Below are 24,208 nucleotides of genomic sequence, written 5' to 3'. Positions count from 1 at the left end.
TCTCTTGAACTGGCTCAATGTTGCTGTTGCTGGCATCAAGAAACTACCAGGCAGCACCAAGACATGGAGATGAGAAATAAAAACCCAATCAATATGGGAAGAGGTTAACGAGGCTGTTGGAAAAGCTGTGGATAAGAGGTACAAGAGAAAAATAAGCCAAGGAAAAGCCTTATTGGCTGATGAATAAAACGTATCACTTCCAGATGAAAAGCCAAAAGGTGCAAAAGAACGGCAGAAGGAGAAAGCTCCAGCTGAAAACAGGGTTATGAAGAAGAAATTTGGAAGTTTAGAAAGTACAGAAATGCAAATAAATTGGAAAACAGAGAAAAGCAAAGGGAGAATCCCAAACAACAGGAGCAAACATTAAATTTCTCATGGCCAGCAGGAGCAGGGAACAGAGGGAACAGAAAAGGAGGAGTGGGAAGAGAACAGCAGAGATGGACACAGCACGGCGGGGGCTGCAGAGGGGAAAAGCCCTGCCTGGCGGGGTTAACTCACGGAGCAGAGCAGGAAAGGAAGGAGTTTGCAATCAAACATACGTTTTAATGTGCTGGCAGCCGGTTCCTGCTCCATGCCAAGCACAGGCAGGTGTCAGAGACAGTTTGTGTTCTGCTTGCTGAAGCATTTGGTGTCATGCTGGCGACTCTGATTTCATCACAGGGAAAGGAAGGCAGGTCGGTGCTGCACAGAATAATTAACTGCTGGTTTATTCCTCCCCTTGAAAGAAGCGACAGAAAACGCCCCCTCAGGTGACATTTTATGCAGCCAAAGTATTGCAGACTTCAAGCAGTGGGGACAGAAAATATCAATGTTTAGGTTTTCTTGGGTTAACTGAGCCTGGAGTGCTTGGGGTTGCAAGAGGATCGTCTTTAAAGTCCTCTCCAACCCAAACCATGATGTAATTCTGAGATTCTATGATAAAGTCACTCATCAAACCACACTGGCCTCAGTCTGATGTGGGGAAGATGTGGTGATGGAGAGACAGGATTTATAAACAGGCTGAAATATTTATTTTAAATGTAAATTCCTCGTCTTGATGTTAGAAGATGCTTATAGCATTGACAAACCTCCCTAGTGTGGCTTGGCTGTCCCAGACCCCCAGCATGGCTGTTCCAAAACCCGTGTCAGCATTACTGTATGAAAGAAATCTGCCTGATTTTGACCCTAAATATAAATGAGGGCGTGGACAGCTCAATTTTTAGGGTAGTGGGGTGAAAGTGCGTTCAGAGCTGGGTGGCGCCGGCCAAGGCGAGGTAATGAAGCACCGATCCGCCTGCACCGGGAGGGAGCGGAGGGAAATTCCCGTTCCACCGGGAGCAGCCCCGAGCGCTGGGACCGGGTCCAAGGCCGCGGGACGGGGAGCGGCTGGAGCGGGACCCTGGGGATCCCACGGGGCCAGGAGGGCCGGGAATCAATAGGGACCGGGTCAGCAGGGCTGGCATTCAATAGGGACCGGGATTCAATAGGGACCGGGTCAGCAGGGCCGGGATTCAATAGGGACCGGGTCAGCAGGGCCGGGATTCAATAGGGACCGGGATTCGATAGGGACCGGGTCAGCAGGGCCGGGATTCAATAGGGACCGGGTCATCAGGGCTGGGGTTCAATAGGGACCGGGATTCAATAGGGACCGGGTCAGCAGGGCTGGGGTTCAATAGGGACCGGGATTCGATAGGGACCGGGTCAGTAGGGCCGGGATTCAATAGGGAACGGGTCAGTAGGGCTGGGGTTCAATAGGGAACAGGGCCGGGATAGGGGTTGAATGGGAGCCGGGACCGGGACCGGGATCGGGACCGGGACCGGAACCAGCATCGGGACCGGAACCGAGACCGGGACCAGGACTAGAATCGGTATCAGGATCGGGATCGGGACCGGGGCCGGGACTAGAACCAGGATCGGGAACGGGCACTTTACCCCCCCCCTCGGGCGCGCCCCCGCCTTCGGCGACGCGCGTAAAGCCCCGCCCACCCCTCCACCGTCAGCCAATGGGAAGCGCGGAGATAGAGCCAGGCGGGGCAGGGAAAGCGGGGTCCGCGCTCCCTCCCTCCGCCCCTTAGCCAATAGACAGCGCGGGCGGCGCTGCGGGCAGCTCTGATTGGCCGGGGCGGCGCGGTTGCTAGGCAGAAGCGGCGGCGCGGGGCGGCATGGCGGGCGCGCTGGGCGTGGGGCCGGGGGTGCTGGCGCTGCTGCTGCTCTGGGCCATGGCGCTGCTGCTCGTGATGGCGCTGGCCCGTGCCGGCCGCGCCCGGTGAGCGCGGGGATGGGGACAGGACGGGGTGGGGACGGGACCGACCCGGTGAGGGTGGGGACCGAGCAGGACCGGGCCCGATGAGCGCGGCGACGGGGCGGGACCGGGTCCAGTGAGCACGGGGATGGAGCGGGACCGGCCCGGTGAGAACGGGGATGGGGGAGGCGCGGGCCCGGTGAGCGCGGGGACGGGACGGGACCGGCCCGGTGAGAGCGGGGACGGGGTTGGACCGTCCCGGTGAGCCGGGGAGACAGGGACGGATCGGGGTGGGTGCGGGACCGGCCCGGTGAGCGCGGGGTTCGGGCCCGCCGCTGCTGAGCTCGCCCCGGCGCTCTCCTGTCCCGCCGCAGGCTCGGCGCGGTGCCGGTGGTGCTCGGAGCCGCCGCGCTCACGGCCGCGCTGCTGCTGTTCCCCCGGGAGGGCGAGAGCCCGGCCCCCGCCGGCGCTGAGGAGGTGAGACCGGGCGGAGGGGAGGGCGGCACCCCGGCCGTGCCCCGCGATTGTACCGGCCCCTGTCTCGAAGCCCCGGGGCTCGGCCTTCTCCATGGCATGGCCCCAGATGGGTCTCTGAGCCAGGGACGGCCCTGCGGCCATCCTGGAGCCCTGGGAATGGTTCCATACCCGGGGATGGGCCATAGGATGCCCTGGGAATGGTTCCTCACCCGGGGATGGGCTGCAGGATGCCCTGGGAATGGTTTCGTACCCCGGGGATGGGCTGCAGGATGCCCTGGGAATGGTTTCGTACCCCGGGGATGGGCTGCAGGATGCCCTGGGAATGGTTTCGTACCCCGGGGATGGGCTGCAGGATGCCCTGGGAATGGTTCCATACCCCGGGGATGGGCTGCAGGATGCCCTGGGAATGGTTCCATACCCCGGGGATGGGCTGCAGGATGCCCTGGGAATGGTTCCATACCCCGGGGATGGGCTGCAGGATGCCCTGGGAATGTCCTTACCCCGGGGATGGACCATAGGATGCCCTGGGAATGTCCTTACCCCGGGGATGGACCATAGGATGCCCTGAGGCCCCAGGAATTGCTTTTAGCTCAGAGGCAGCCCCAGTACCACCCCTGTGCCCCTGAGATTGCCCCGTGCTGCCTCTGTGCTCTCCCTGTGGCACATGCTGTGTCGCTGGTGGAGCTGGGAACTGGTCATTTCCATGATTAAATTGCTGATTTACACACTGGTCCCCTGCCCCTGGGGTTTGGCTCCCCTCCTCCTGTCCCCAGGGGCTCCGTGCAGGGATTGCCCTCCTGCTTTGGTCCCTCCCAGCTCCAGCAGCCTCTGCTCCCTCTCTGCCATTCCCTTTCCTTATCAGCTTTTTTTCCTTATCAACGTTTCCCTCAGCTCTGATTTCTGGTTAAAGCCCATTACAGCTCTTCAGCTCTCTGGTAGGTTCTTGCCATGCTTGAGTACGAAGCCATCTGCCTTGTCAGGCCCAGGGATCTCCCCAGTTTTTGGATCAGGCTGTCTGAGCTGCCACCTTGAGCTCTCACAGAGCTCTTTGGGCTTTGAATACACAAAGTTTTGTGCCCTTTCAGGTGCTGTTTCCTCCGTTCATTATTAATGCGTGTTAATTACTGCTTTTCTAGTTCTTGTTCTGTGTAAATCCCTACTAAAAGAGACTTGTAATGTTCTTTTTTTCTCTCTGTGTCACATCTGACCTGCTCCTGTGAAGGTTAGGAGTGAGATGAAGGGCACCCAGTGCGTGTTTGTTGCCTGGGAGGCAAATGGAATTGAAAGCTTATTTTTTCACGGATCTTCAATTGGACTGGACCTGCCCTGCCTATCAATAATACATGACCTGGGCTTTCTGCACCAAAACTCTGCTAATTGGCTAATTAAAAAGTGAAACGTGCAGAAGGAGCCAGCACTGGGCTCACCAGAGACTCTGCAGGAGCACCAGGGCTGAGCTAATGTGATGGATAAAGCTGAGCTGGGGCTGAGCAGAGCTCTGGGGGCCTGGGGAGCAGAGAGGGGATTTCATAAACAGCTCCTCACCGTGGGCCTCTCTTTGTCTTGCCTGGCTGCCACAGTTTTATTTTTTAATTGTTATTTTTCTCTTTTCTCACCATCTCCCTTCTAAAAGGGAATCAGGGCTGGAGGTTTGTGGCTGGGGAGAAGAGAGCTGCTTCAGGGCTTGGCTGCTGCCTCTTCCCTGTGCTCAGAACTCTGCTGCTCCACATTAACATTCCCAGCAGCTTTTTGCAGGAATTCTCGTTCTCATTTGTCACACACTGTGCATCCCAGGGACGAAAAGCAGGGAGAGGAATCTGGGGGAGCCCCTTTTTTGCAGGATGTGATGTGCTCCCTCCAGGCCCCTGGGGCAGGCTGGGGCTGTGACCTGCTGGGATCTCTGTGTTCCTGTCCCCTGCAGGTTGTGGACACCTTCCTCATCGGGCGCTTCGTCCTCCTGGCTGTGATGAGCCTGGTGTTCCTGGGGTGCCTCTTCCTGTTCCTGATCTTCCACCTCATGGAGCCTGTGTATGCCAAGCCACTCCACAGCAGATAGAGACAGCAGTCTCTGCAAAAAGGACATCCTGATAATGGCAATAAACCAGAAGAGACACCAGGAGGCTGCTCTGGAGGTGACCCTGATGTTCTTTCTGAGCTCAGAAAGAGCCAGCAAAGCAAGTGAAGCCTTTGCTTCATCCTAAAAAGCAAAGTTTGGTCTGAGCACGAGCTCCTTCCTCCTCAGGGGTTCAAGCCTTGCACCTGCAAAGGTGTGTGAACCTCTGAATGCTGCTCTCGTTTACAGAGAGCTCAGATCCAGCACTTGGTGCTGCTCCTGATTCAGTGCACTGAACCAAGATGGTTTGTTAGTGTTACCCACAGGAGATGGGTACAGCAAACAAACAAACATGTAACAAGCAAGAGCAGTTTGTTACTGCTCCTTTTTCACTGTGGTTTAATAAAACTCTTTGAGAAATCCCTGCCTCAGGCTTGATTTATTCCACAGGGATGTCACATTTGGCCACACTGTGGTGACAGTGCCCATGAGAGCTGCCTTTTTTCTGGGTTTGAGAAAAAAACCCAAACAAACATCAGTGTGTGGCTGTGGATTGTTTGGGATGGTCCCTGGGACTGGAAATCAGAGGCTTTGGAGGGGGAGTGAATGCAAAGTGATCCAGAACAGCAAATGGAAAGCTGCCCTCCCAGGAGTGCACAAAAAGCTGTGTCTGCCCTCCCTGGTGCTGAGCAGTGCTCCCAGCCATGGAAAATGCAGATACCTGAGTGTTCCCTGCCTGTGAAGGCCCTCAGGTGGCACCCTGGGTGCTGCCAAAGGCTCACAGTTGCTGCCACCCTAAAACTTCAAACCTTTGCTCAATTCTAGCACAGATCCTGCTGGAGCTGCTGGTCACCCCTTCCCTTCCCTTCCCTTCCCTTCCCTTCCCTTCCCTTCCCTTCCCTTCCCTTCCCTTCCCTTCCCTTCCCTTCCCTTCCCTTCCCTTCCCTTCCCTTCCCTTCCCTTCCCTTCCCTTCCCTTTCCCTCTTTTCCCTCCTGGGGGAGCAAACATTCTCTGTGTTCTGCAGGGGCAGCAATGGGGTTGAATCCCATTTTTGTCCCTATTTTGGGGGAAGCCAGGGGAGCAGTGCTGCTGAGGCAGAGCCTGTGCTGAGATGAAGCTGAGGGCAGCAGTGGCACGAGCTGTTTCTGCACAGCCACTGCTGCTCTGGGCCCTCCGTGGCAGCAGCTTGTTTTCCTGCATGAAATCTCAAAAGGCTTTTAAATTGCAGGAGAAAAGCATTTTTGGTGGCCTGGAGCATCCTCTGACTGTTTTGTAGCAGGGAAGAAGCCATTTTACCCTCCCTGTGCACTGGGGAGAGGCTCCCACAGGGAAGGGTTGTGACCGTGTTCACAGGGGTCTGAGGATGAGGGAAGAGATGAGGATCTGACTCCATGGTTCAGAAGGCTGATTTATTATTTTATGATATATATTATATTAAAACTATACTAAAAGAATAGAAGAAAGGATTTCATCAGAAGGCTGGCTAAGAATAGAAAAAGAAATAATGATAACAAAGGCTTGTGGCTCAGACAGAGAGTCTGAGCCAGCTGGGCTGTGATTGGCCATTAATTAGAAACAACCCCATGAGCCCAATCCCAGATGCACCTGTTGCATTCCACAGCAGCAGATAACCATTGTTTGCATTTTGTTCCTGAGGCCTCTCAGCTTCTCAGGAGGAAAAATCCTAAGGAAAGGATTTTCCATAAAAGATGTGTGTGACAAAGGGGTGAGGTGGGCTCTGTTACTGTTCATGTTCTCCAGCCCCACAGGGATGGAGCTGCTCAGCCTTCCATGGCTGAGCTGAGAGTGAGGTCAAGTGAGACAGCCCTGAGCAGGGGTCAGGGTCAACACAGCCAAAAACTTGAGGGCAGAAATTCAGATTTTTTTTTTTCCCCCATTTTAAAGATTTTTTTTTTTTGAGCTGATGACAGTAAATTAAAGAACTGTCATTTTCCAGCCCTGTCCTGACAGCTGTCAGTCACCAAGCAGAGCTTTCAGGACATGAAAGATTGATAAGGCAGAGCCAGTGGGCGTAGAGGTGATGCTTCCCTGGCAGAAAATGCCCCAGCACCCCAGAGCAGTGACTCAGTCAGCTACAACATGTAAGAACAGTCCCAAAAAAAGCAGAGAAGAGGCATCTCTGCTTTCCAAACAGCAGCCAAGCTCAATCCCTTCCTGTTCTGAAGCCCATGACAAGGGAGTGTGTTGAGGAAATGCTGAACATTTATGCAGCACAAGCACATTGAGGTCTCCTGGTGATTTTGATGTTACACCTGAAACAAAATTCATATTTAATTCATTGTGTTAATAACATTAATGAACATGGAGTTTCTCTGGCAGCTCCAGCTCTGTGCCTGCTGGGTTGTTATCCCTGTGTTTGTGGGATGATTTGGGAGCCTCAGTGAGGCCACAGTTTCACCAGGGCTTCAGTCCAGCAAATGGGAGGGAAACCACAGCAAAAGCAGCTGGGGCACTAAAAACCCAACCCTAACAGCAGAAATGTGAAACTTCCCCCCATTTTGTGCTGTAATTAAACCCAAATAAGGGCTTTTTCTGTCCCCTTAACAGTTTGTGACTGATTTGAAAGGCTGATAGAGCAGCAGTTATTTTGGGGAGAGCAGAAAGCCATGCTGCAAGACAGACACAGTAGCTCCTGCTCAAGGAGGTCATTTCAGCATTTTCTCAAAAACCCCATTAACTGGAGAAAGCCTCACGTGCTCTCACCCCCACTGAGCCATTCTGAGCCTCATCCTCATCCTTCACAGCCCCTGGCAGTGGGGAGCCACCAGCTGGATGAACTCAGCCCGGGCTCTCTGTGTATTTATTTATTCTGGGGAGTTCTGCTCCTCCCCACACAGGGGCTTTCCAAACGGTTCCTGTTTATTTTTGGAACAGGAAGGACCACGTCAAGGAATTGGTATGAGCCAGAGCTGCTTCCCAACCAGCCCCAAACAGTGATTTTTTTGCTTCCATCCACATCCCAAAGCTCCAACTCCTGGAGGATAATCCCTTCCAGCACATCTGCCTCCATCTAGCAGCCTGAGCCTTTATTTTGGAATGAACATGCCACAGGAGGGCAGGTTTGCCTGAAACCCCAACCTCTCAGTTGCAGGTGAGGATTTTGGGACCTCAGAGGATGTTAAAGCCAAGGAGCCCTGCTCCAGCCCAAGCTGATCCAGCCTTGCCCCTGCAGGATCAGAGAACCAGATCTGCCATGTCCCGAGGTGCAGGCAGAAAATCAGGCTGAATCTCAGTGCAAGAAAGCTGCTGTGTGCCAGGATGGGGGCAGGCTGGCTGCTTTCAGGTCAGGGGGAAGAGCAGCCCTTTTTTCTCCCTGAATTCTCTGCCTGGCTTGTTAGAAATGAGCAGGGATGCCCCTGCACCAGGATGCCCAGGCTGTGCCAGGCTCACCAGCCTGAGGGCAGCTGCTCCCTCCTCCCTGGGGAGGGCAGGGAGCCGTGCCAAAGCAGAGATGGACGGAGCAGGAGTGTCTGCAGGGGAGACTCCTCTCCTTGATTTAAGGCCCTTGAATGACGGCAATTCCTCATGTCTCACGCTGCTCTCTGCTGGCACTTAATTACCCTCACTGGAAAAACTGCCCTCAGATTTCCACCTTGGCTTTGCTGACTTCAGCTTCCCTGCTGCTGGATCCTGATTTGCCTTTGGCTGCTAATTAAAAAGCCCTTCAGCCTTTGCCAGCTGCTCCTTGCATAGGTAATTAGAGAGCGTGCCCCAGCCACCTCTTCACCTTCCCAGCAGACCAGCAGCATTCCTCAAAATCTGAGCAGCCTCTTGCCCATCTGCCTCCTCCTGGGGGATGGCATTGCTGTGCTGGGGGACTGTGGGGTCACCCACAGAAAAACCCAAACACTGCATTTCCCAAACCTGAAGAGCCCGTTTGGGGTGGGATTTGTCCCACCACAGGACAGAGGTGGACACGTGTCCATGCTCTCAGGGCAGGGCCAAAGGGGCTCATGGCACAGGAAAAGCAGCAGCCCCTTATCCAGCAGAGGAGGAGCAAGGTGAGTTGTCCTCCAGATTCCTCCCAGAGGAGCTCAGCTCCATTTAAACAGCTTTTTTGGCTAAGCCAAAGCCAGGGGATCCCCTCTCTGCCTTCCCACTCACCCTTCAATTCCAAAGCTCAGAGAGATCTGGAGTTTTCTTTGGCATTTGGCTCCTTTAATTTTAAGTTTGAAACTGCCATGGGCTGTGTGCCCTTTCTCCTCGCTCCTGGCAGTGGAGCCAAGGCTGTTCAGACTTTCCAAACAGAAGTGGGACACGGCCCAGGCCTAAATTTGTCCCAGAAAGATTGTAAGCAGCTGAAAGAACAAGCAGGAGGGGGGAAAGCAAAAAAAAAAAAAAAAAGAAAGAAAGAAAGGGGGGAAAAATTCCCAAACCAATAAGCCCCTATGTGTGTCAGGACTTACAGGATTTAAGGGTATTTTGAGGCCCCTCTCTCCAGGAGGATGGCATCAGGTCACCCAGCAGTGTGAAAGCTCCATCACACTGCACTGACAGGGCCTTCTCACCCAGCTCATGGAGCCCTGCAGCAGCAAGGTCCTTGTGCCCACAGAGGCCACGAGTGCCACGAGCCTGGGGACACTGCAGGGTCACCCCGAGGCTGTGCTGGGGACAGACCCTGCAGGGACCTCTCCCTGTGCCTCCAGCAGGGTTTAGCCCCGTGGGATCGATGTTTTCCTGGGAAAAAGGGCAATTGGGGATTTTGTTTTTCTCCGCCTGCTCCATCACTTTTCCTGCTTTTTATCCCAAGGCCCACTGAGCATCAACCAGTCAGAGAGGAGGGGATTGAAGGCCATCACTGCTTGGCCACCTCAAACCTGCAGCTGCCACTCTCCAGGCTGCCTGACCCCTGTGCCACTCCATGCCCCTGTGCCACTCCATCCCCCTGTGCCACTCCATCCCCTTGTGCCACTCCATCCCTCTGTGCCACTCCATCCTCCTGTGCCACTCCATCCCTCTGTGCCACTCCATCCCCCTGTGCCACTCCTTCCCTCTGTGCCACTCCATCCCCCTGTGCCACTCCATCCTCCTGTGCCCCCTGTGCCACTCCATCCCTCTGTGCTGACCCCTGTGCCACTCCATCCTCCTGTGCCACTCCATCCCCCTGTGCCACTCCATCCCCCTGTGCCACTCCATCCCCCTGTGCCACTCCATCCCTCTGTGCCACTCCATCCCCCTGTGCCACTCCATCCCTCTGTGCCACTCCATCCCCCTGTGCCACTCCATCCCTCTGTGCTGACCCCTGTGCCACTCCATCCCCCTGTGCCACTCCATCCCTCTGTGCTGACCTCTGTGCCACTCCATCCTCCATCACCCCCACAGGTTTACAGGGAGCTGCTCCAACTGGCTGCAAGTTTCCTCCTTTTTTTCCTCCCACCCTTTTTTTTCCCTTTGCTGATGAAATCAGCACTTAATAAAATCACATCAGGCCCAGATGTTTTCTCCTCGGGTCAAGATCCAAGGAGGTGAAGTCAATTAGAGCTGCAATTTATCCCAGGCACACACAGAGCCCCCGGCACTGCTGGGCAGAGCCCCGGAGCCAGGGCAATCCCCGGGTGGTGAGAGGATGGAATCACACCCCAGGAGATGGAATCACACCCCAGGGGATGGAATCACACCCCAGGGGATGCAAACACATCCCAGGGGACTGCAAAGATCCCAAGGGATGCAAGCACATGCCAGGGGATGGAATCACACCCAGGGAACTGCAAACACATCCTAGAGGATGCAATCACATCCCAGGGGAGGCAAACACATCCTAGAGGATGCAATCACATCCCAGGGAACTGCAAACACATCCCAGGGGACTGCAAAGATCCCAGGGGATGCAAGAACATCCCAGGGCATGCAGTCATATCCCAGGGGATGGAATCACATCCCAGGGCACTGCAAACACATCCCAGGGGATGGAATCACACTCTAAGGCACTGCAAACACCCCAGGGGATGCAATCACATCCCAGGGCACTGCAAACACATCCCAGGAGATGCAGTCACATCCCAGGGCACTGCAAATATATCCCAAGGGATGGCAATCACATCCCAGGGGATGCAGCCACATCCCAGGGCACTGCAAACATCCCAAGGGATGCAATCACACCCCGTGGCTTCCCAGCGCCCCTGCTCCGCGCACATCAAAGTCGCCCCCACCCCTCCCCGGAGCGCACAGCTGGCTGCACAGCTGGCCCCGGCTCCAGCCACTCACACCGCGGGGGCTTCTGAGCCCCGAGGCTGCCCGGGGAGCCGGCAGGGCTGGCACCAGCGGCACCGCCGCCTCCGGGGCCGCTCCTCTTTAGGGAGCGCCTGACGAGGGTGATCAGCGGCCCGCACCGCACCGGGAGCAGCCAGAGCGGGATCAGTTCAGCGTGGCGTAGGGGCTGATGCATGTTCTTCTTTTGGAGCTAAGTGGTATGATTTTGGAATGTTAATAATCAGAAAAAACGTTGGGTTTAGTCTTTTTTTGCAGTGGGATGTGTCAAGGAGTAAACCTAGCTTAATTTGAGCTCAGCCTAGGGATGTTCCCTGCATAGAAGAAGCAGTGCTTTGTTGGTGAGGCAGTGCCTAAAGTGATTTGGCACCATCCTCCTGATCCAGACCCTGGAATACCAAGTAGGGTATTGGTATACCAAGCAGGGTCTGGATGGGTCAGGCTCACAAACAAGAGAAAAGCAAGGAGAGGGGTGTGATCACTGCCCCAGGTATTCACAGCCTTGGCCGAGCCTCTCAGGACATGGCATGGAGCGGCCACGCAGATTTTACACATTTTTATTAATAAAACGGCCGATGGTGCAGAATTGACCCAGAAAAGCGTTTGGCCAGGGCCCTTTGACCACTCCTCGCCCCTTCCTCCGCTGGGATCAAACCCACGTTGGCAGTGCCAAACCCGCGGGGCCGTGCCCAGGCCGGGCTGGGGCCGTGCCCGGCTCCCTCCCGGTGCCCCAGCTCTGTCCTCGCTCCGGGCTCGCAGGGGGCGCGTCAGAACTCCTTAAACCTGCGGGAGAGAAGCGAGGGCTCAGGGCAGGGACGGGCTGGGGTGGATGTGGACGCTGTGCAGATGGAGAGGGAGAACAGCTCTGCCGGGAAAGCCCAGCCCCGTCCGCAGCACCAGGAGGAGAAGCAGGCGCCAGGAGGAGATCCAGCCACTGTTTTGTCTCCGGCCAAAGCTGAAATGTCCCCAAAAATCCTACAGCGTTTGTGCCTCTTCTCTGCAAGAGACACTCCCCAAAGCCCTCAAGATATCGCAGTATTGCCACAAACTGAGCCAGCTGCTTCCCCCAGCAGAAACCAGGCAGTGTTTGGTGCAGACACGGATGCTGTCAACCCCTAGGGCAGCTGTCACCCTCACCAGCCCCGGCAGAAGAGAGCAGAGCCTGGCAGCCCTCCACCGGCAGGCGGGGAAGGAGGTTTGGGCTGCACTTACCGCAGCACGAGGCCCAGACTATTGGTGTGTCACCTGCAAACACAAGACATAAGGGACCAAATGTTCGCAGGGGTCGGGGTGTGGCAGCCCCGCTGCCAGGACTGGCTGTGGCCCCTTCCTTTAGGTGTCACACGGGGGTGGTGGCAGCAATCAGAGCCAGGGCAGTGCTGATTTGGGGATTATTTATACACTCGCTGCAGTGATTGGCCTACAGGTCTGATTAGCCAGCCCTGGCTGTGTGTAATCAAGCTCAGTTGCACAGGTGGGCAAAGCCTACAAATTTAGTTGTTTCAAGTGCATTAATCAATGCCAATCGATTGGGCATCTGGGCCAGTATCTGCTAAATCAGCCAGAGGATGGACTGCCCAGCCACATCTTCCTCTTCCCCCTTCCTCCCACTCCCCCACCCTCCCACACTCTTCCCTGGCCATTGCAATTTGATCTTTTGATTCTCAAATCTTGATCTCTGCTCTAAATGATTGGAGCAGCGGCTATTTCTAGGCTGAGCCTGCAAAGTGAAACTCAGAATCAGAATGGATCAGGCTTGTGTTTGCATTTAATCCTCAGGCTCAAGTGAAGATACTTACACCGAGCTACTTCCCATCCATCACTGACTCTGTTAGCTGCACACTAGAGCTACAAAGACACAAGGACACTGTGTTCAGCACCCCAAGTGTTTTCTGAGGCGCAGGTGGCTAAAATCCCCCAGGTGCTGCCTTGGCTTGAGGTGGAAATGTCTCAGTGGCCCCAGGAGCGGGACACGGGGCGGGTGGCCTCGCGATGCCCACGCGGAGATGCAGCAGCGACAGCAAGGGGTAACAAACATCCTTCTGCAGCAGCACTGACAGCCTGCCTGGGCATCCTGGCACCAGGGGCCATGCCAGGGGGGCAGCTACGTACCCTCTCTGCCTCGCCATGGGACCGCACCAGCCACGGGCCTCCTTCACCACCACACGAGCAAGGAGCTGCAAGAGGAAGGAAGGAAGGGTGGAGGATGGCTGCAAGGCTGGGGCACTGCAGCCTCCAGCCTGGGCAGGAGTATTCCCATCACCAGCAGATCAATCCCACAGCTGGATGGGGGCACTGCAGCCTCCAGCCTGGGCAGGAGTATTCCCATCACCAGCAGATCAATCCCACAGCTGGATGGGGGCACTGCAGCCTCCAGCCTGGGCAGGAGTATTCCCATCACCAGCAGATCCATCCCACAGCTGGATGGGGGCACTGCAGCCTCCAGCCTTGGCAGGAGTATTCCCATCACCAGCAGATCAATTCTACAGGTCTTCCCAGCAAAGGTCATATGAACTAAACCTGTGTGAGGAGGAGGTTGCTGGGAAAAGCCAAGTGAGAGCAGAGGTTTGGAGTCTGTGGGGAATAGATTTTTAAAGAGTTCTCAAAGCTTGATAGAAATTTTACACAGTCTTGTAAATTTGTATGTAAATACTGAGATAAAGTGTGTTGACTTAGGAAGGTTACGGAATAGAGATGACATTGTTGAGAGAGAGATTGAACAAGAAATAAGTTTTAATAAGTTTCAAAACATGATTTTGTAGAAGGATTAAATATTTTAGAGAATTAGAATTGTGAAAGATGTATTGTAGTAGGACTATGTGGGGAAAAATATTAGTGTTAAAAGTAATAGTGTGTATAAGTTGAAAAACATTTATAAGGTATTGTAACTGGGAAATAGGTTCATTTCTGATGGAATGGTGTTGAGGTTTTTGTGTCTCACTATTTATTGAGACTGATAACAGAATAAAATATTTTAAAACATTTCTCAGTTACCCCATCTCTGTAAAAGTTGAGAAAACTAACCAAGTGGTGCCTGGTGTGAGGAAGCAATAACTCAACTATCTGTTTAAAACACCTCTCAGTTACCCCATCTCTGTAAAAGCTGAGAAAACCAAGAGCCAATACAGGCCTTTGCAGTTTGCCCTGTGCCTGGATGCCTTCTGAGAACCATCTGTGCCCTCCACCAGTGAGCAGGCAGCTAAAAGGGAGCTGTGCCACCCAGGGCAGAGAAAGGAGTCCTGCAAGGAGACACCTACCAGACAAGCCAGGACATCAGCTGCTATCAGCATGTAAAACACGTTATTCCAGCCCGTGGGAGAGATCAGCCCTGCCAGCAGCGGCCCCAGGGCAGCACCTGTGGGGCACAGGAGCCACGTGAGCCCTGTCCCCACCTGAGAGGGGACAGGACCCCCAGACCCCCCAGGACACACCGACAGATCCCGTGCCGTCGATGATGGCCGTGACGGTCGAAAGGGCTTTGGCATTTCCTTTGAGAGATTCGTGGGTGCCCTGTAAGGATGGAGAGATAAAACATAAGGAGCAAAAGCAGCTTTGGGGTGCTGGCTGGCATTTCCCAGTGAGGCTGATGTCCCAGGCAGCAATTTCCATGTGTCAGACCCAGCCATGGACGGGAAGACCAAACTCAAATGCTGCCTGCAGCCAAACCCAACAGCAGGTAGAAATTCCCAGGGGATCTGCCACCAAATATTTCCACTCTGCTTGTGCTCAGAGGGAGACACAGCAAAGCTGAAACATAGTCATGTGGCCAAGGTGAAAAAGCAACAGGAAAAACCCTTGTCTTTAAGGGAGGGTGCAGAGTGCAGCTCCAGTGACAGCTCTGCCCTTCTCCACTGGGCTTTGGAGGCATTGGAAAACAAAGGCAAAGTGCAAAAATCCAGCAACATCCCTCTGGGAAAGAGGGAACAGCCTCTGGGTGTGCAGGGGCAGCGTGGCAGGGTCTGAGGTTCACCTCTTACCAAATCTGCCGACACCGCTGTCGTGATGAGCGCGTAGGGCCCGTTGACCAGAGCTCCACAGATGATCAGCATCGCTGCAGGGTACCCGGGAAGAGATTAAATCTTTAGGGGCAAGGAGCAGCAGGACATTGGATCCATCATCCCCACCCCATGTGTGGACTGCTGTCCCACACATCCATCTCCTGTGCATCTCCATTTGCCCATGAGGACCTCACCCAGCAGGCAGTGAACACCCATCCACCACCACCCTCCCCCAGATTCAGCCTGGGGGCCTGGCTCAAGAGGAGGAATAAAGGCAGGTGAATCCTCAGTGTCTTCCATCACCACTTCAGCGACAGCACCATGGAGCTCCTTACCTATGGATACGCCAATGCCATTCTGACCCACATGGTTATACAGGAACAGCTGGAAAAGAGACACAAGGTGAACCAGTTATGGCTACTCCAGCTGTTTTACCAAGCGTTTTCCTTGCAGAGTACCCTGGGAATGGGATGGAGAATGTGGGGACCTGAATTAGTGCTCGTGCCAAGCACCAGCTGGGATGGGGGGCTGACTGCACCCCTGACCTCTGCATCCCACTGGCATGATGAAATACCTGGCAGCTGGCCAACAGAGGTGCTGCCACGATTTATGGCCAGGGAGGCTCTGCCACGTCCCACAGCTGCAGCCAGACATAATTTGCCCCAACGGTGCTTTCGGGGCTGTGGATGTGACGTAGCCCCTCTGCTTCCCTGCACGTGCCAGCCCCTTCAGCAGGAGAGGCTCCCACCCCAGAGCCAGCCAGGACTGGATTGCAGCTAATTAGCCATGTTGTGGAAGCAAAGCCAGATGAGCTCTGTGCAGGTGCCTGGGAAGGACGTCCAGGCCAAGTTCCAGTGGAGCGTGAGGCCCCTGGCACGGGAGCTTTTGGGATGAAAATCAAAGAGACAAAAGCTGGACGGGCTCGGTGGGACCCCTGAGGCTTTGGGCCGGGTTATGGCAGGATGGAAAAACCTACAGGGTATTTTTAGTTGTCAAGGTCTCTGCAATCCCTCCCCAGCCCCTAGAGCTGGACATCCTTCCCCGGAACATCTGGGCACGTGAATCAATCCCAGCCAGGCGCGTGACCAGCTCATCCCAGAGCTTGGGAAGGGGAAGGCAGCTGTGACTCAAAGGAGCCGGAGCAGAGGAAAGCCTCGTGACGGGTTTGGAGCCCGTGTGACAGCTCACCATGGGAGCAGCCACCACCAGCATCACGCAGCACGTGGTGGCTCTGCCGCCAGTGTAGTCAGAGATGAGGCCAGCGAAGATCCCCCCTACAAGGAAGAGTCCCAGGTGTCACTCACACCACCCCGAAGGCAGAGATTTGCCCTGACTCAGCCCAAAATCAACGTGATGCTCTTTCATCCCCCATCTTCTGACCAGTATGCCCCCAAGGTTAAACATAATAATATCAGAGTGAAGAGCTTTGATTTATCCCTTCCACTTCCTCCCTGCAGATGGTTTCTCAGCACTTCCTCCCACTATGGTCTCTTCCATGCTTGCAAACTGTAGGAAAAGGATTGCCTGAGCAAGCAAGACCTGAGGAAAGAGGCTGTGATGGCAATGATGGAAAGAGGCTGTGATGGTTGGCAAAACAAATGGATGCCAAAATAAAATGGAGGGGCATTTGCTGCCTGCTGAGTGCTGTGAACACTGAATAAAACTCCTGGGGGAAAGAGATGGTGTTGCTTGTGGGGAGGATCAGCCAAAGCTGGTCAAGGCCAGGATTGTCCCTAAATCATCCCTGATCCACCCCCTCCACCCCAGTATGTTGACGAACCTAAAATACCCCCGACATCAAAGAGGGTGGACAGGTCCCCGGCTTCCTTGGCACCGAAATGAGCTGTGGGAGAGAGGAGAGGGGTGAGGAGATGCTCCCCTTGCAAGGCTCACTCCCACCTCACTGTCCCCAAAACTCACCAACGTTGACAATGTAGAGGGGCAGCCAGTACAGGAAGGTGTAGCTCACCAGCTTGGCAAAGAGCAGGCACAGGGAGAACTCCACTACGCCCTGGGAGGAGAGGAGGGGACATCAGAGAAGCCCAACCTCCTCTGGATAGTGGGGTTTTCCCATTTTCTGCCCTGTGGTTGCCCTGAGCTGCTCTGGCTTTGCTCTTTCCTCCATCCCAGCACTCACAGGTATCCGAAGTGCCCCAAAGAAGCTGATGGCTTCAGGCTCCTCAGCTGGTTCCTTGGGGCTCTTGGAGTGATCCACACTGCTCTGGTCTGAGAGGCTGAGTGGGCCCTCATTGGAGATGACTGCTTCAGGATCCTTCTCACTGGTGGTCACTCCTCCAGGATTCTCATCAGCAGCCATCTAAAATCAAGCCAAAAGCAGCAGATGTGGCTGTCATGGCTGGAGGAGGCTGAAACATTGGCTCTGCTGCTGGGGCATGACCCAGAGGATGCTCCCAGTGGAAGAGCAACAGCCATCCCCTGTGACAACTGAACATTGCTCTAATTCCTGCTGTTCCAACCTGCTGACCCAGTTGTGTCACCCAGCCCAGGACAGGCCCCTTGGGAATCGGCGCCACTCACGTGATGCAGAGGTGGATTGCAGTCAACATCCTCAGGATCTGCAGGGAGAAAGAACACCCTGTGAGGAGAGCCTGGAGCAACCCCACTCCTCCTGCTGTCCCTCCAGCATCTCACAGGGGCTGGGAACCCCCAGGTCTAGGCTGCATCTCTGGGTTCCCTCTTCCCCAGTAAAAATCCAAAAGACTCCCCTGATATTTCCTAGAAAGACAGGCCCAGAGGAGTGACTGGTATGGGGGATGAGCCTGCCTGAACAACCCCAGTGATGCTGAACATCCCCATGGTGGTCAGATCCACATCCCTGCCAGCCACAGGTTAGAAATAAGTATTTGGGATTGCCAAAAATGCTTAGAGATGGGCAAGGTGGAAAATTGTATATATTATACTGGTTGTCTGTTGTGCCCCAGATGACAACACTCACACTCCACGAGGAAGAAGAAGCAGATGACGCCCACAACGGCGATGATGATGCCAGGCACAACAAAGGACAGGCCCCAGGCAGAGGAAACCCAGGCACCGGCGATGAGCGACCCTAAGATGTTGCCAACGGAGGTGTGCGAGTTCCAGATGCCCATGATCAAACCTCTCCTGGTGGGGACACAGCCGGGTCAGTGGCCCTGGGGTGGCTGCCAGGGTCAACAGGGACCAGGACTGGCATGGGACACAGAGGAGGAAAACTCACTTTCCTTTGCCAAACCAGTTTCCAACGCACGCCACGACAGCAGGCCAGCCTGTGGTCTGCACCAGCCCATTGCAGACCTGCAAGAAAGAGATGGGAGCATCACCCAGCAAGCACTGAGCACAGCCAAGGAGTCCTGCACTGCTTAGGGCAACTGGGCTTGAAAATAGCCACCCCTACCCAAAGCTGCTAAGAAAACACTTGGTTTGTTTGGATTTTTCCCTGCTGGGGCAGTCCTGGGGCCGTTTGCATCGCTGCCATGGCTGAACTGGGAGTGGCTGCTGTTGCCAAACCAGCTGCCCGCGCCGATCAGAGCCAGGCACGCCCGGCGGTTTCGACGCCCACGCCACGCACAGCCAGGTTTTGTGGGGAGAGGAAATGCTCAGGGCTGCCCTGCTCAGAAACTGGGCCACCCCAGCCCCTGAAGGCCACTGAAAAATCTGGGATGAGGCCACGGAGGTAAAGCCTGGGCATCTGTCAGAACTCAGTGCATCCCTCCGGGTGTCCAGAGTTGCCGAGGACCCTGCCGGGGGGCTGGGAGACCCTGGCACACAGCCCAGAGCACCTGGGAATTTGATTTTGACGCCTGGAGCAAGTTGCCAACTTTGTATGAGGACCTGAAAGTCACAGAAGTTTAAATAGTATAATAATAAAATTATCACAGGGTGAAAATGTAGATTTTAGGATTTTTGATATGGGGATTATGGGGACAAGATGGAGGAACTTGAGCCTGTCTGGCCTTTCTTCTTCTTCTTGGTCTCCATTTTCTGCTGTGATGCTGGCACTTTGGGATTGGTTTAGAATAGAAGCTCACTGTCTAACATAGGTGATGGGTATTGGAAAGTAATTGTAAATATGTTATATTTAGAATAGAAGCTCACTGTCTAACATAGGTGATAGGTATTGGGAATTAAGTGTAAATATGTTTTATGTAGTTTGTAGTATAAAAGGACAACACCACCCTGGGGGTGGTCAGAGTGCCTGTGGCTGCCCTGCTGAGCAGACCTTGGCTGGGCAGAAAGAAAATTTTATAGATAAGAATTACTAAACAACTTCAAGACTGAAAACTGAAGAGCTCTGACTCTTTCTTCAGATTCCCAGGCCGAAACAGAGACATCCTGCACATCTCACGGCAGCAATCAACAACCAAAACCCGAGAGGCGTCCTCCAGCACAACACACCTGCACGATGATGAAGTACCAGAGGACGTGGATGTCCCAGAAGTAGCCGAGGCCGAAGAGGGCGGTGAAGAGCCCGCTCAGCACCATCCCCCCTGACAGGTAATAGCGCAGGGGGAGGCGCTCCCCAAAAATGCCGCTGCAGAGAGAGGGGAGAGCACAACAGAAGCTGTCACGGGTGGTGCCAGCCATGGGCATCATCACACAGAGCCAGTTCCCGAATCCTGAGCGGATCCCTGGCTGCTTCCCTGTTGGCACAACCCCATCCCCATGGAAACCAGCTTCCACAGCAAACTGGTGAGTGGGGGGGAAGGCCCTGGGTACCTGATAAACATCCCGATGGCGTAGGCCACCAGGAAGGCATTATCCAGCGCCCCAAAAAGTTCCTTGTAGTTGTCCCCATCTGGAAAACAAATATTAGGGCCACCTCAGCCTGGCCTCCATTTTGTGTCCCCTCCCCGTGGCTGATGGCTTGGTCTTGTCCCTCATTCCCAAAAGCCTGGTCCCCAGGGGAGCTTCTGGGGGCATGGCCAGGTGCCATCAGCACTGGGACCTGGTCCTGTCCTAGATTTCACCTGCTGCCCTTTGGCCCAGGGGCATGGGACAGATCTTCATCACTTAATTACCTCCGGGCGCCTAATGAGCAGCTGGCTCCCTGCCAAACCCTGGCCATGACCTGCTGTTAGGGAATGGGGGCAGCCCAACTCAGCTGCCACAAGTGTGGGTTTTGGGGTGCCTGGAGGGGCTCAGCCTTACCAAAGGGGGCCCAGCTGCACCATGTGGTGCTGTTGGAGTCATTGCGGGGGTTCGGGCCCAAGGCTGAGCAGTTGAGGTGCAGCTGGCTCTGCAGGGAGAGAGAGAGGGGATGAAATCAAAGTGCTGTCAGCACCCCCTCCCCATGTGCCCTCTCCAGGTTCCCTGTCCCACAGCAGGGGCGAGGCTGGAGCTCACCTTGACGATGCTGATGGGTTTTCGGGAGAGGTGATAGCTGGTGTAGGAGAGGAAGGTCAGCACCAGAGTCAGTCCCCGATAGCTGGGGGAGGAAGGAAGCAGAGAGCTCAGGGTCTGTGGGACTGGGGACTCTTCTACTGGACTGGTGACCTGAACCAGCACAGCTGAGCTGGTCAGGAAGTGAGCAGACCCCCCCAAAAAAGCCCAGGATGTGACCTAAAAAGATCAGCTGAGTTTTGTGGGGAACATGAAGCAGTGTTTCCACCTCCTCAAGCAGTCACATCCCACCGAAACACAGGGTGAACAAGTGCCTTCCCGGTGTCACGAGTGGAAACTGTGCTGATTCATCATCATTCCCAGGGCTAATCGAAGATAAGCTGGAAAAAAAAGCAGGGGGCAATACCAGCTCCCCTTCCTCCACCAAAAAGCCATTTCATCCCCTTTGCTTGGATTAAACACAGGGAAAGGGGGAGTCTGGGCTCAGAAAATGGGGATGCTGCACCCATCAAAGCCAACAAATAAAGCCTGGAGAATCCCAAGCAGGATCTAGCACTCTCTGGAGCAAGATGAGTATCTCTGAAGGAGATCTCCTGCCTTCAGGAAGGGTTTTATGGCAGCACAGAGGATGCAAGTAGTCAGGGGCAGCTGCAGCACACAGACATGTCACGGGGTTGCTCCAAGTTTAGAAAAAAAACAACCTTTCCTTTGGCGGTTTTGGCCTATTCTGCTCCTCTTTGCAGTTTCACTTCTCCCTGGAGCTGCAGCAGTGACGGGTGTCCTGCAAATCCAGGGCAGCTCCCTGCGCTGGGGTGCCGGCTCCAAGGCTGCACTGTGGCTGAGAAACTGCTGCTTCCCACCCCAAAAAATGAATAAACCGGCCAAAATCACTGCTAGTGACTGCAGGGCTGATACAAGAGGAGCAGAGACGCCACGGTAGGAAAGGGGAAGATAAAGTTCACACGCAGCGCCCCCCTGGGCCAGACACTCGGGTGTCGGGTTTTTTCTTTTCTTTTTTCTTTTTACCCTTCGTGTTCTGGCAGGGAAAATTCCAGCAGATGGAAAAGCAGGGGGGGTGTCTGGCAATGGACTTCCAAAAAATCCAACTATTTCTTGAAATTAAATGGGCAGCAGTCCCATCACCTTGTCAAGAGAGAAGGCAGGAGGCAAAGTCTCTGTTTTGGCCACATCCCACTGAATTTTGAGTGTGAGGGCCTGAGACATCTGGAGGCCGGCAGGTCCTGCTGCCCACCCCGAGGTTCCCCCTCCCCAGGCCGAGTCCCTGGGCTGCAGTCAGTGTGGGCTGATCCCAGCTGGGTCCAGTGCCTGAGGGCAATGCTGGGCCCTGGGACTGACCTCTCATCCCCGTCCCCAGCCCAGGTCTCATCCCTATCCCGTGTCAGTCCCCAGACAACTGATCTCCAGTCCGGTGCTGGTTCCAGGGCTGGCCCCACGCTGGTCTGGGCCAGTCTCCATCCCAGTGCCAGTCCCTGTGCCCAGGGCCAGGCTCTATCCCGGTTCCACTGCCAGTCCTGGGTGGAACGACACCCTCTCCTCCCTAACCCGGGGCTATCCCTGCGCCAGGTCTGGTCCCCATGCTGGTGTCGGCTCCAATGTCCAGGGCCAGTCTCTGTTCCACTGCTGGCCCACGGAAGAGTGGGCCCCACTCCAGAGACCGTCCCTGTCCCGGTGCCGACACCCTCCCTGTCCGATGCCAGTCCCTATCCCGGTTCATCTCGATCCCGGTGACAGTCCCAACCCCGGTGACAGTCCCTATGTCCAGGACCAGTCCTGATCCCTATGAACAACGCCAGCCCCCGATCCTGGTCCCTATATCCAGAAGTGGATATATCCAGAGCCAGTCCCGCTCCCAGTGCCAGTCCCTATATCCAGGGCCAGTTCCGCTCCCGGTCCCTATATGTAGAGCCATTCCCAACTCCGGTCCCTATATCCAGAGCAAGTCCTGATCCCGGTCCCTATGGCCAGGGCCAGTCCCGATCCCGCTCCCGGTCCCTATATCCCGAGCCAGCCCCGCTCCCGGTGCCGGTTCCTATATCCAGGGACAGTCCCACTCCTGGTCCCTACACCCAGAGCCAGTCCTGCTCCCGGTCCCCATATCCCGAGCCAGCTCCGCTCCCGGTGCCGGTCCCCATATCCCGGGCCAGCCCCGCTCCCGGTGCCGGTCCCCATGTCCCGGGCCAGCCCCGCTCCCGGTGCCGGTCCCCATACCCCGGGCCAGCCCCGCTCCCGTGCCCCCTCCCCGCTCACCGGCTGTCCCGGGGCAGGGCGCGGAGCAGGCGGACCCCGGGGGCGAGCGCTGCCCTCATGGCGGGCGGCGGCAGCGGCGGCGCTCGGGCACCCCCGGCTCCTTTTCACCGCCCCCGGGGCCGCCGCTCCCGCCCCGCCGGCCCCGGTCCCGCCCCGGCCCTGCCCGGGCACGGCCCCGGTTCCTCGGCCGCGAGGGGTGAAGCGGGCTGTCCTCGCTGCCTCTAAAACAAACATCGCCTCCAAAGCCGGCTGGAACGAGGGAACGGCCGCGCCGGGCCGTGGGAGGCGGCACAGCCCCGACGGGACCGAGCAGCCCTTTTCGTATGGCCCCGGGGCTTTGGGAGCTGCCGCAGATGCTCTATTTCCAGCAGAAAAAAACCCCTAGATTTAACTTTTCCACTCCCATCCCAGCAACCCCCGAAGAGGCTTCACTGCGCTGAGGGTGACTGAGCCACCCCAGACATGGTTCGGGGTTATTGCCAGGAATGTCGGGAGTCCTCCTCTCCTCCCACCCCCTCTCAAAGTATCCAATTTATCTTGGTAGGGGCAGATTGAGGATGAGGAGCAGCAACAGCAGTATTTATTGCTTTAACTGAGCCCTGAAGCAGCCCACAGCTCCCTTGGGGATCACTCCAGAGAGGTAGGAACAGGGGTCTCTCAGGCCCTGCAGTTCCAAGGTCTCATCTCAGTAGTTCCAAGGAGCTGCCTGTCCTTAGCTGACCTAGAGCTGAAATCAGCTGCAAGAAGCCCTTTGCTTCCTTGCCCCTCAAGGGGCAGATCCTGCCCTTTCCAAACCCACTCCAACACCCTGAATTAGGGCTGCAGTGCTGACGCAAGCAGCTGTTAATAAACAGCATTAGCCACAACAGATCCCTCAGTGAATGATTCTCCAGGGGGAACCGAGGAGCACTCCCTGGCTCTGTGCCACCTCTGGACCGGAGGTGGGTTTGCTTTGTGCCCAATGGGATGGGAACAGGGACAAGAAATGATCCGGCACGCTCGGCCACCCATCCTTCCTGCCGTGGTTAATATTGGAGAGGGCGGCCAGCAAGGAGTAAATATTAATGACAGGGTATGGAGTAACCTCTGCCCAGCACCACGTTACCTCAGCACGGGCTGTTCTGGGAAAACCCATCTTGCTTCAGTCACTCCTGCAAAGGCCTGAAATTTTTTTAACTAGAAAAATGCTCCTTCCTTTCAGGAGCAAAGTAGAGGTTATGGGAGTATGGGTCAGGTACAAAGCTGTGTGGGTAGTACTGGAAGAGAGGTCCTCACACAGAAAAGAAAGAGGGAACTGTGGGAATCCACAAAATTAGAGAGTTTTGGGAAAGCTGCAAAGGCAAGCTCCAGAGACAGCAGAACTGTGATTAGAGCTAAGCAGCAGCTATGAGATAGGTGAGCAGAAAAATTATTTAAACTGTAGAAAAGCAAAGACAAATAGAACAATGGTCTGTGTATTAATGCTTGTCTAGAATAACTCTAGAAGGCTCTGGAAGGTGATCCAACTGGCAGGGGCTGGCAGAGGCCCTAGGAAAAGGGAAAGACGGGAGCAGGGAAAGGTTAGAAATCCTCCCCTAAGGGATACTGACCCCTGTCACCTCATTTCTCCTCCTTTCACACTT

The 24,208-nt window shown here is 55.3% G+C and overlaps 2 protein-coding genes across 4 annotated transcripts; one reads left to right on the top strand and one right to left on the bottom strand.

The window, feature by feature from the left end:
• The first annotated feature begins 1,942 nt into the window (after positions 1 to 1,942).
• On the top strand, positions 1,943 to 5,175 carry TMEM218 (transmembrane protein 218). Its single transcript, XM_071449633.1, has 3 exons — positions 1,943 to 2,245; positions 2,596 to 2,698; positions 4,620 to 5,175. The coding sequence occupies exons 1-3, from the start codon at positions 2,142 to 2,144 to the stop codon at positions 4,752 to 4,754; spliced, it is 342 nt and encodes a 113-aa protein (XP_071305734.1). The 5' UTR covers positions 1,943 to 2,141; the 3' UTR covers positions 4,755 to 5,175.
• Positions 5,176 to 11,521: 6,346 nt separating this feature from the next.
• On the bottom strand, positions 11,522 to 22,746 carry SLC37A2 (solute carrier family 37 member 2). 3 transcript variants are annotated; one of them, XM_071449625.1, is made up of 18 exons: positions 22,587 to 22,746; positions 20,322 to 20,403; positions 20,127 to 20,214; positions 19,695 to 19,773; positions 19,374 to 19,509; positions 18,196 to 18,272; positions 17,935 to 18,101; positions 17,517 to 17,554; positions 17,116 to 17,295; positions 16,899 to 16,989; positions 16,759 to 16,821; positions 16,167 to 16,252; positions 15,314 to 15,362; positions 14,958 to 15,031; positions 14,412 to 14,490; positions 14,238 to 14,335; positions 13,093 to 13,157; positions 11,522 to 11,763 (listed from the first exon to the last, which is right to left on the bottom strand). In XM_071449625.1, the coding sequence occupies exons 1-18, from the start codon at positions 22,643 to 22,645 to the stop codon at positions 11,748 to 11,750; spliced, it is 1,527 nt and encodes a 508-aa protein (XP_071305726.1). In that variant the 5' UTR covers positions 22,646 to 22,746; the 3' UTR covers positions 11,522 to 11,747. The 3 variants fall into 3 exon arrangements, with proteins under 3 accessions (XP_071305726.1, XP_071305725.1, XP_071305724.1); XM_071449624.1 differs by lacking the exon at positions 11,522 to 11,763 and adding an exon at positions 12,731 to 12,828; XM_071449623.1 differs by lacking the exon at positions 11,522 to 11,763 and having other exon boundaries at positions 12,731 to 13,157.
• Between the last annotated feature and the right edge of the window lie 1,462 nt (positions 22,747 to 24,208).

The sequence above is a fragment of the Agelaius tricolor genome, unplaced genomic scaffold, assembly GCF_023055355.1.
Source record: "Agelaius tricolor isolate 1412-34295 unplaced genomic scaffold, bAgeTri1.0.p SCAF_29, whole genome shotgun sequence".
Taxonomy (NCBI): domain Eukaryota; kingdom Metazoa; phylum Chordata; class Aves; order Passeriformes; family Icteridae; genus Agelaius; species Agelaius tricolor.
This window is presented reverse-complemented; position numbering and strand designations above follow the sequence as displayed.

Coding starts and splice junctions, on each gene's coding strand:
- TMEM218 (XM_071449633.1), top strand. CDS start 2,142: ATGGCGGGCGCGCTGGGCGTGGGGCCGGGGGTGCTGGCGCTGCTGCTG. Junction 2,246..2,595: donor GCCCGTGCCGGCCGCGCCCG/GTGAGCGCGGGG, acceptor GTCCCGCCGCAG/GCTCGGCGCGGTGCCGGTGG. Junction 2,699..4,619: donor CCCCCGCCGGCGCTGAGGAG/GTGAGACCGGGC, acceptor TGTCCCCTGCAG/GTTGTGGACACCTTCCTCAT.
- SLC37A2 (XM_071449623.1), bottom strand. CDS start 22,645: ATGAGGGCAGCGCTCGCCCCCGGGGTCCGCCTGCTCCGCGCCCTGCCC. Junction 19,510..19,694: donor GCCATCGGGATGTTTATCAG/GTACCCAGGGCC, acceptor CTCTCTCTGCAG/CGGCATTTTTGGGGAGCGCC. Junction 18,102..18,195: donor AACTGGTTTGGCAAAGGAAA/GTGAGTTTTCCT, acceptor TGTCCCCACCAG/GAGAGGTTTGATCATGGGCA.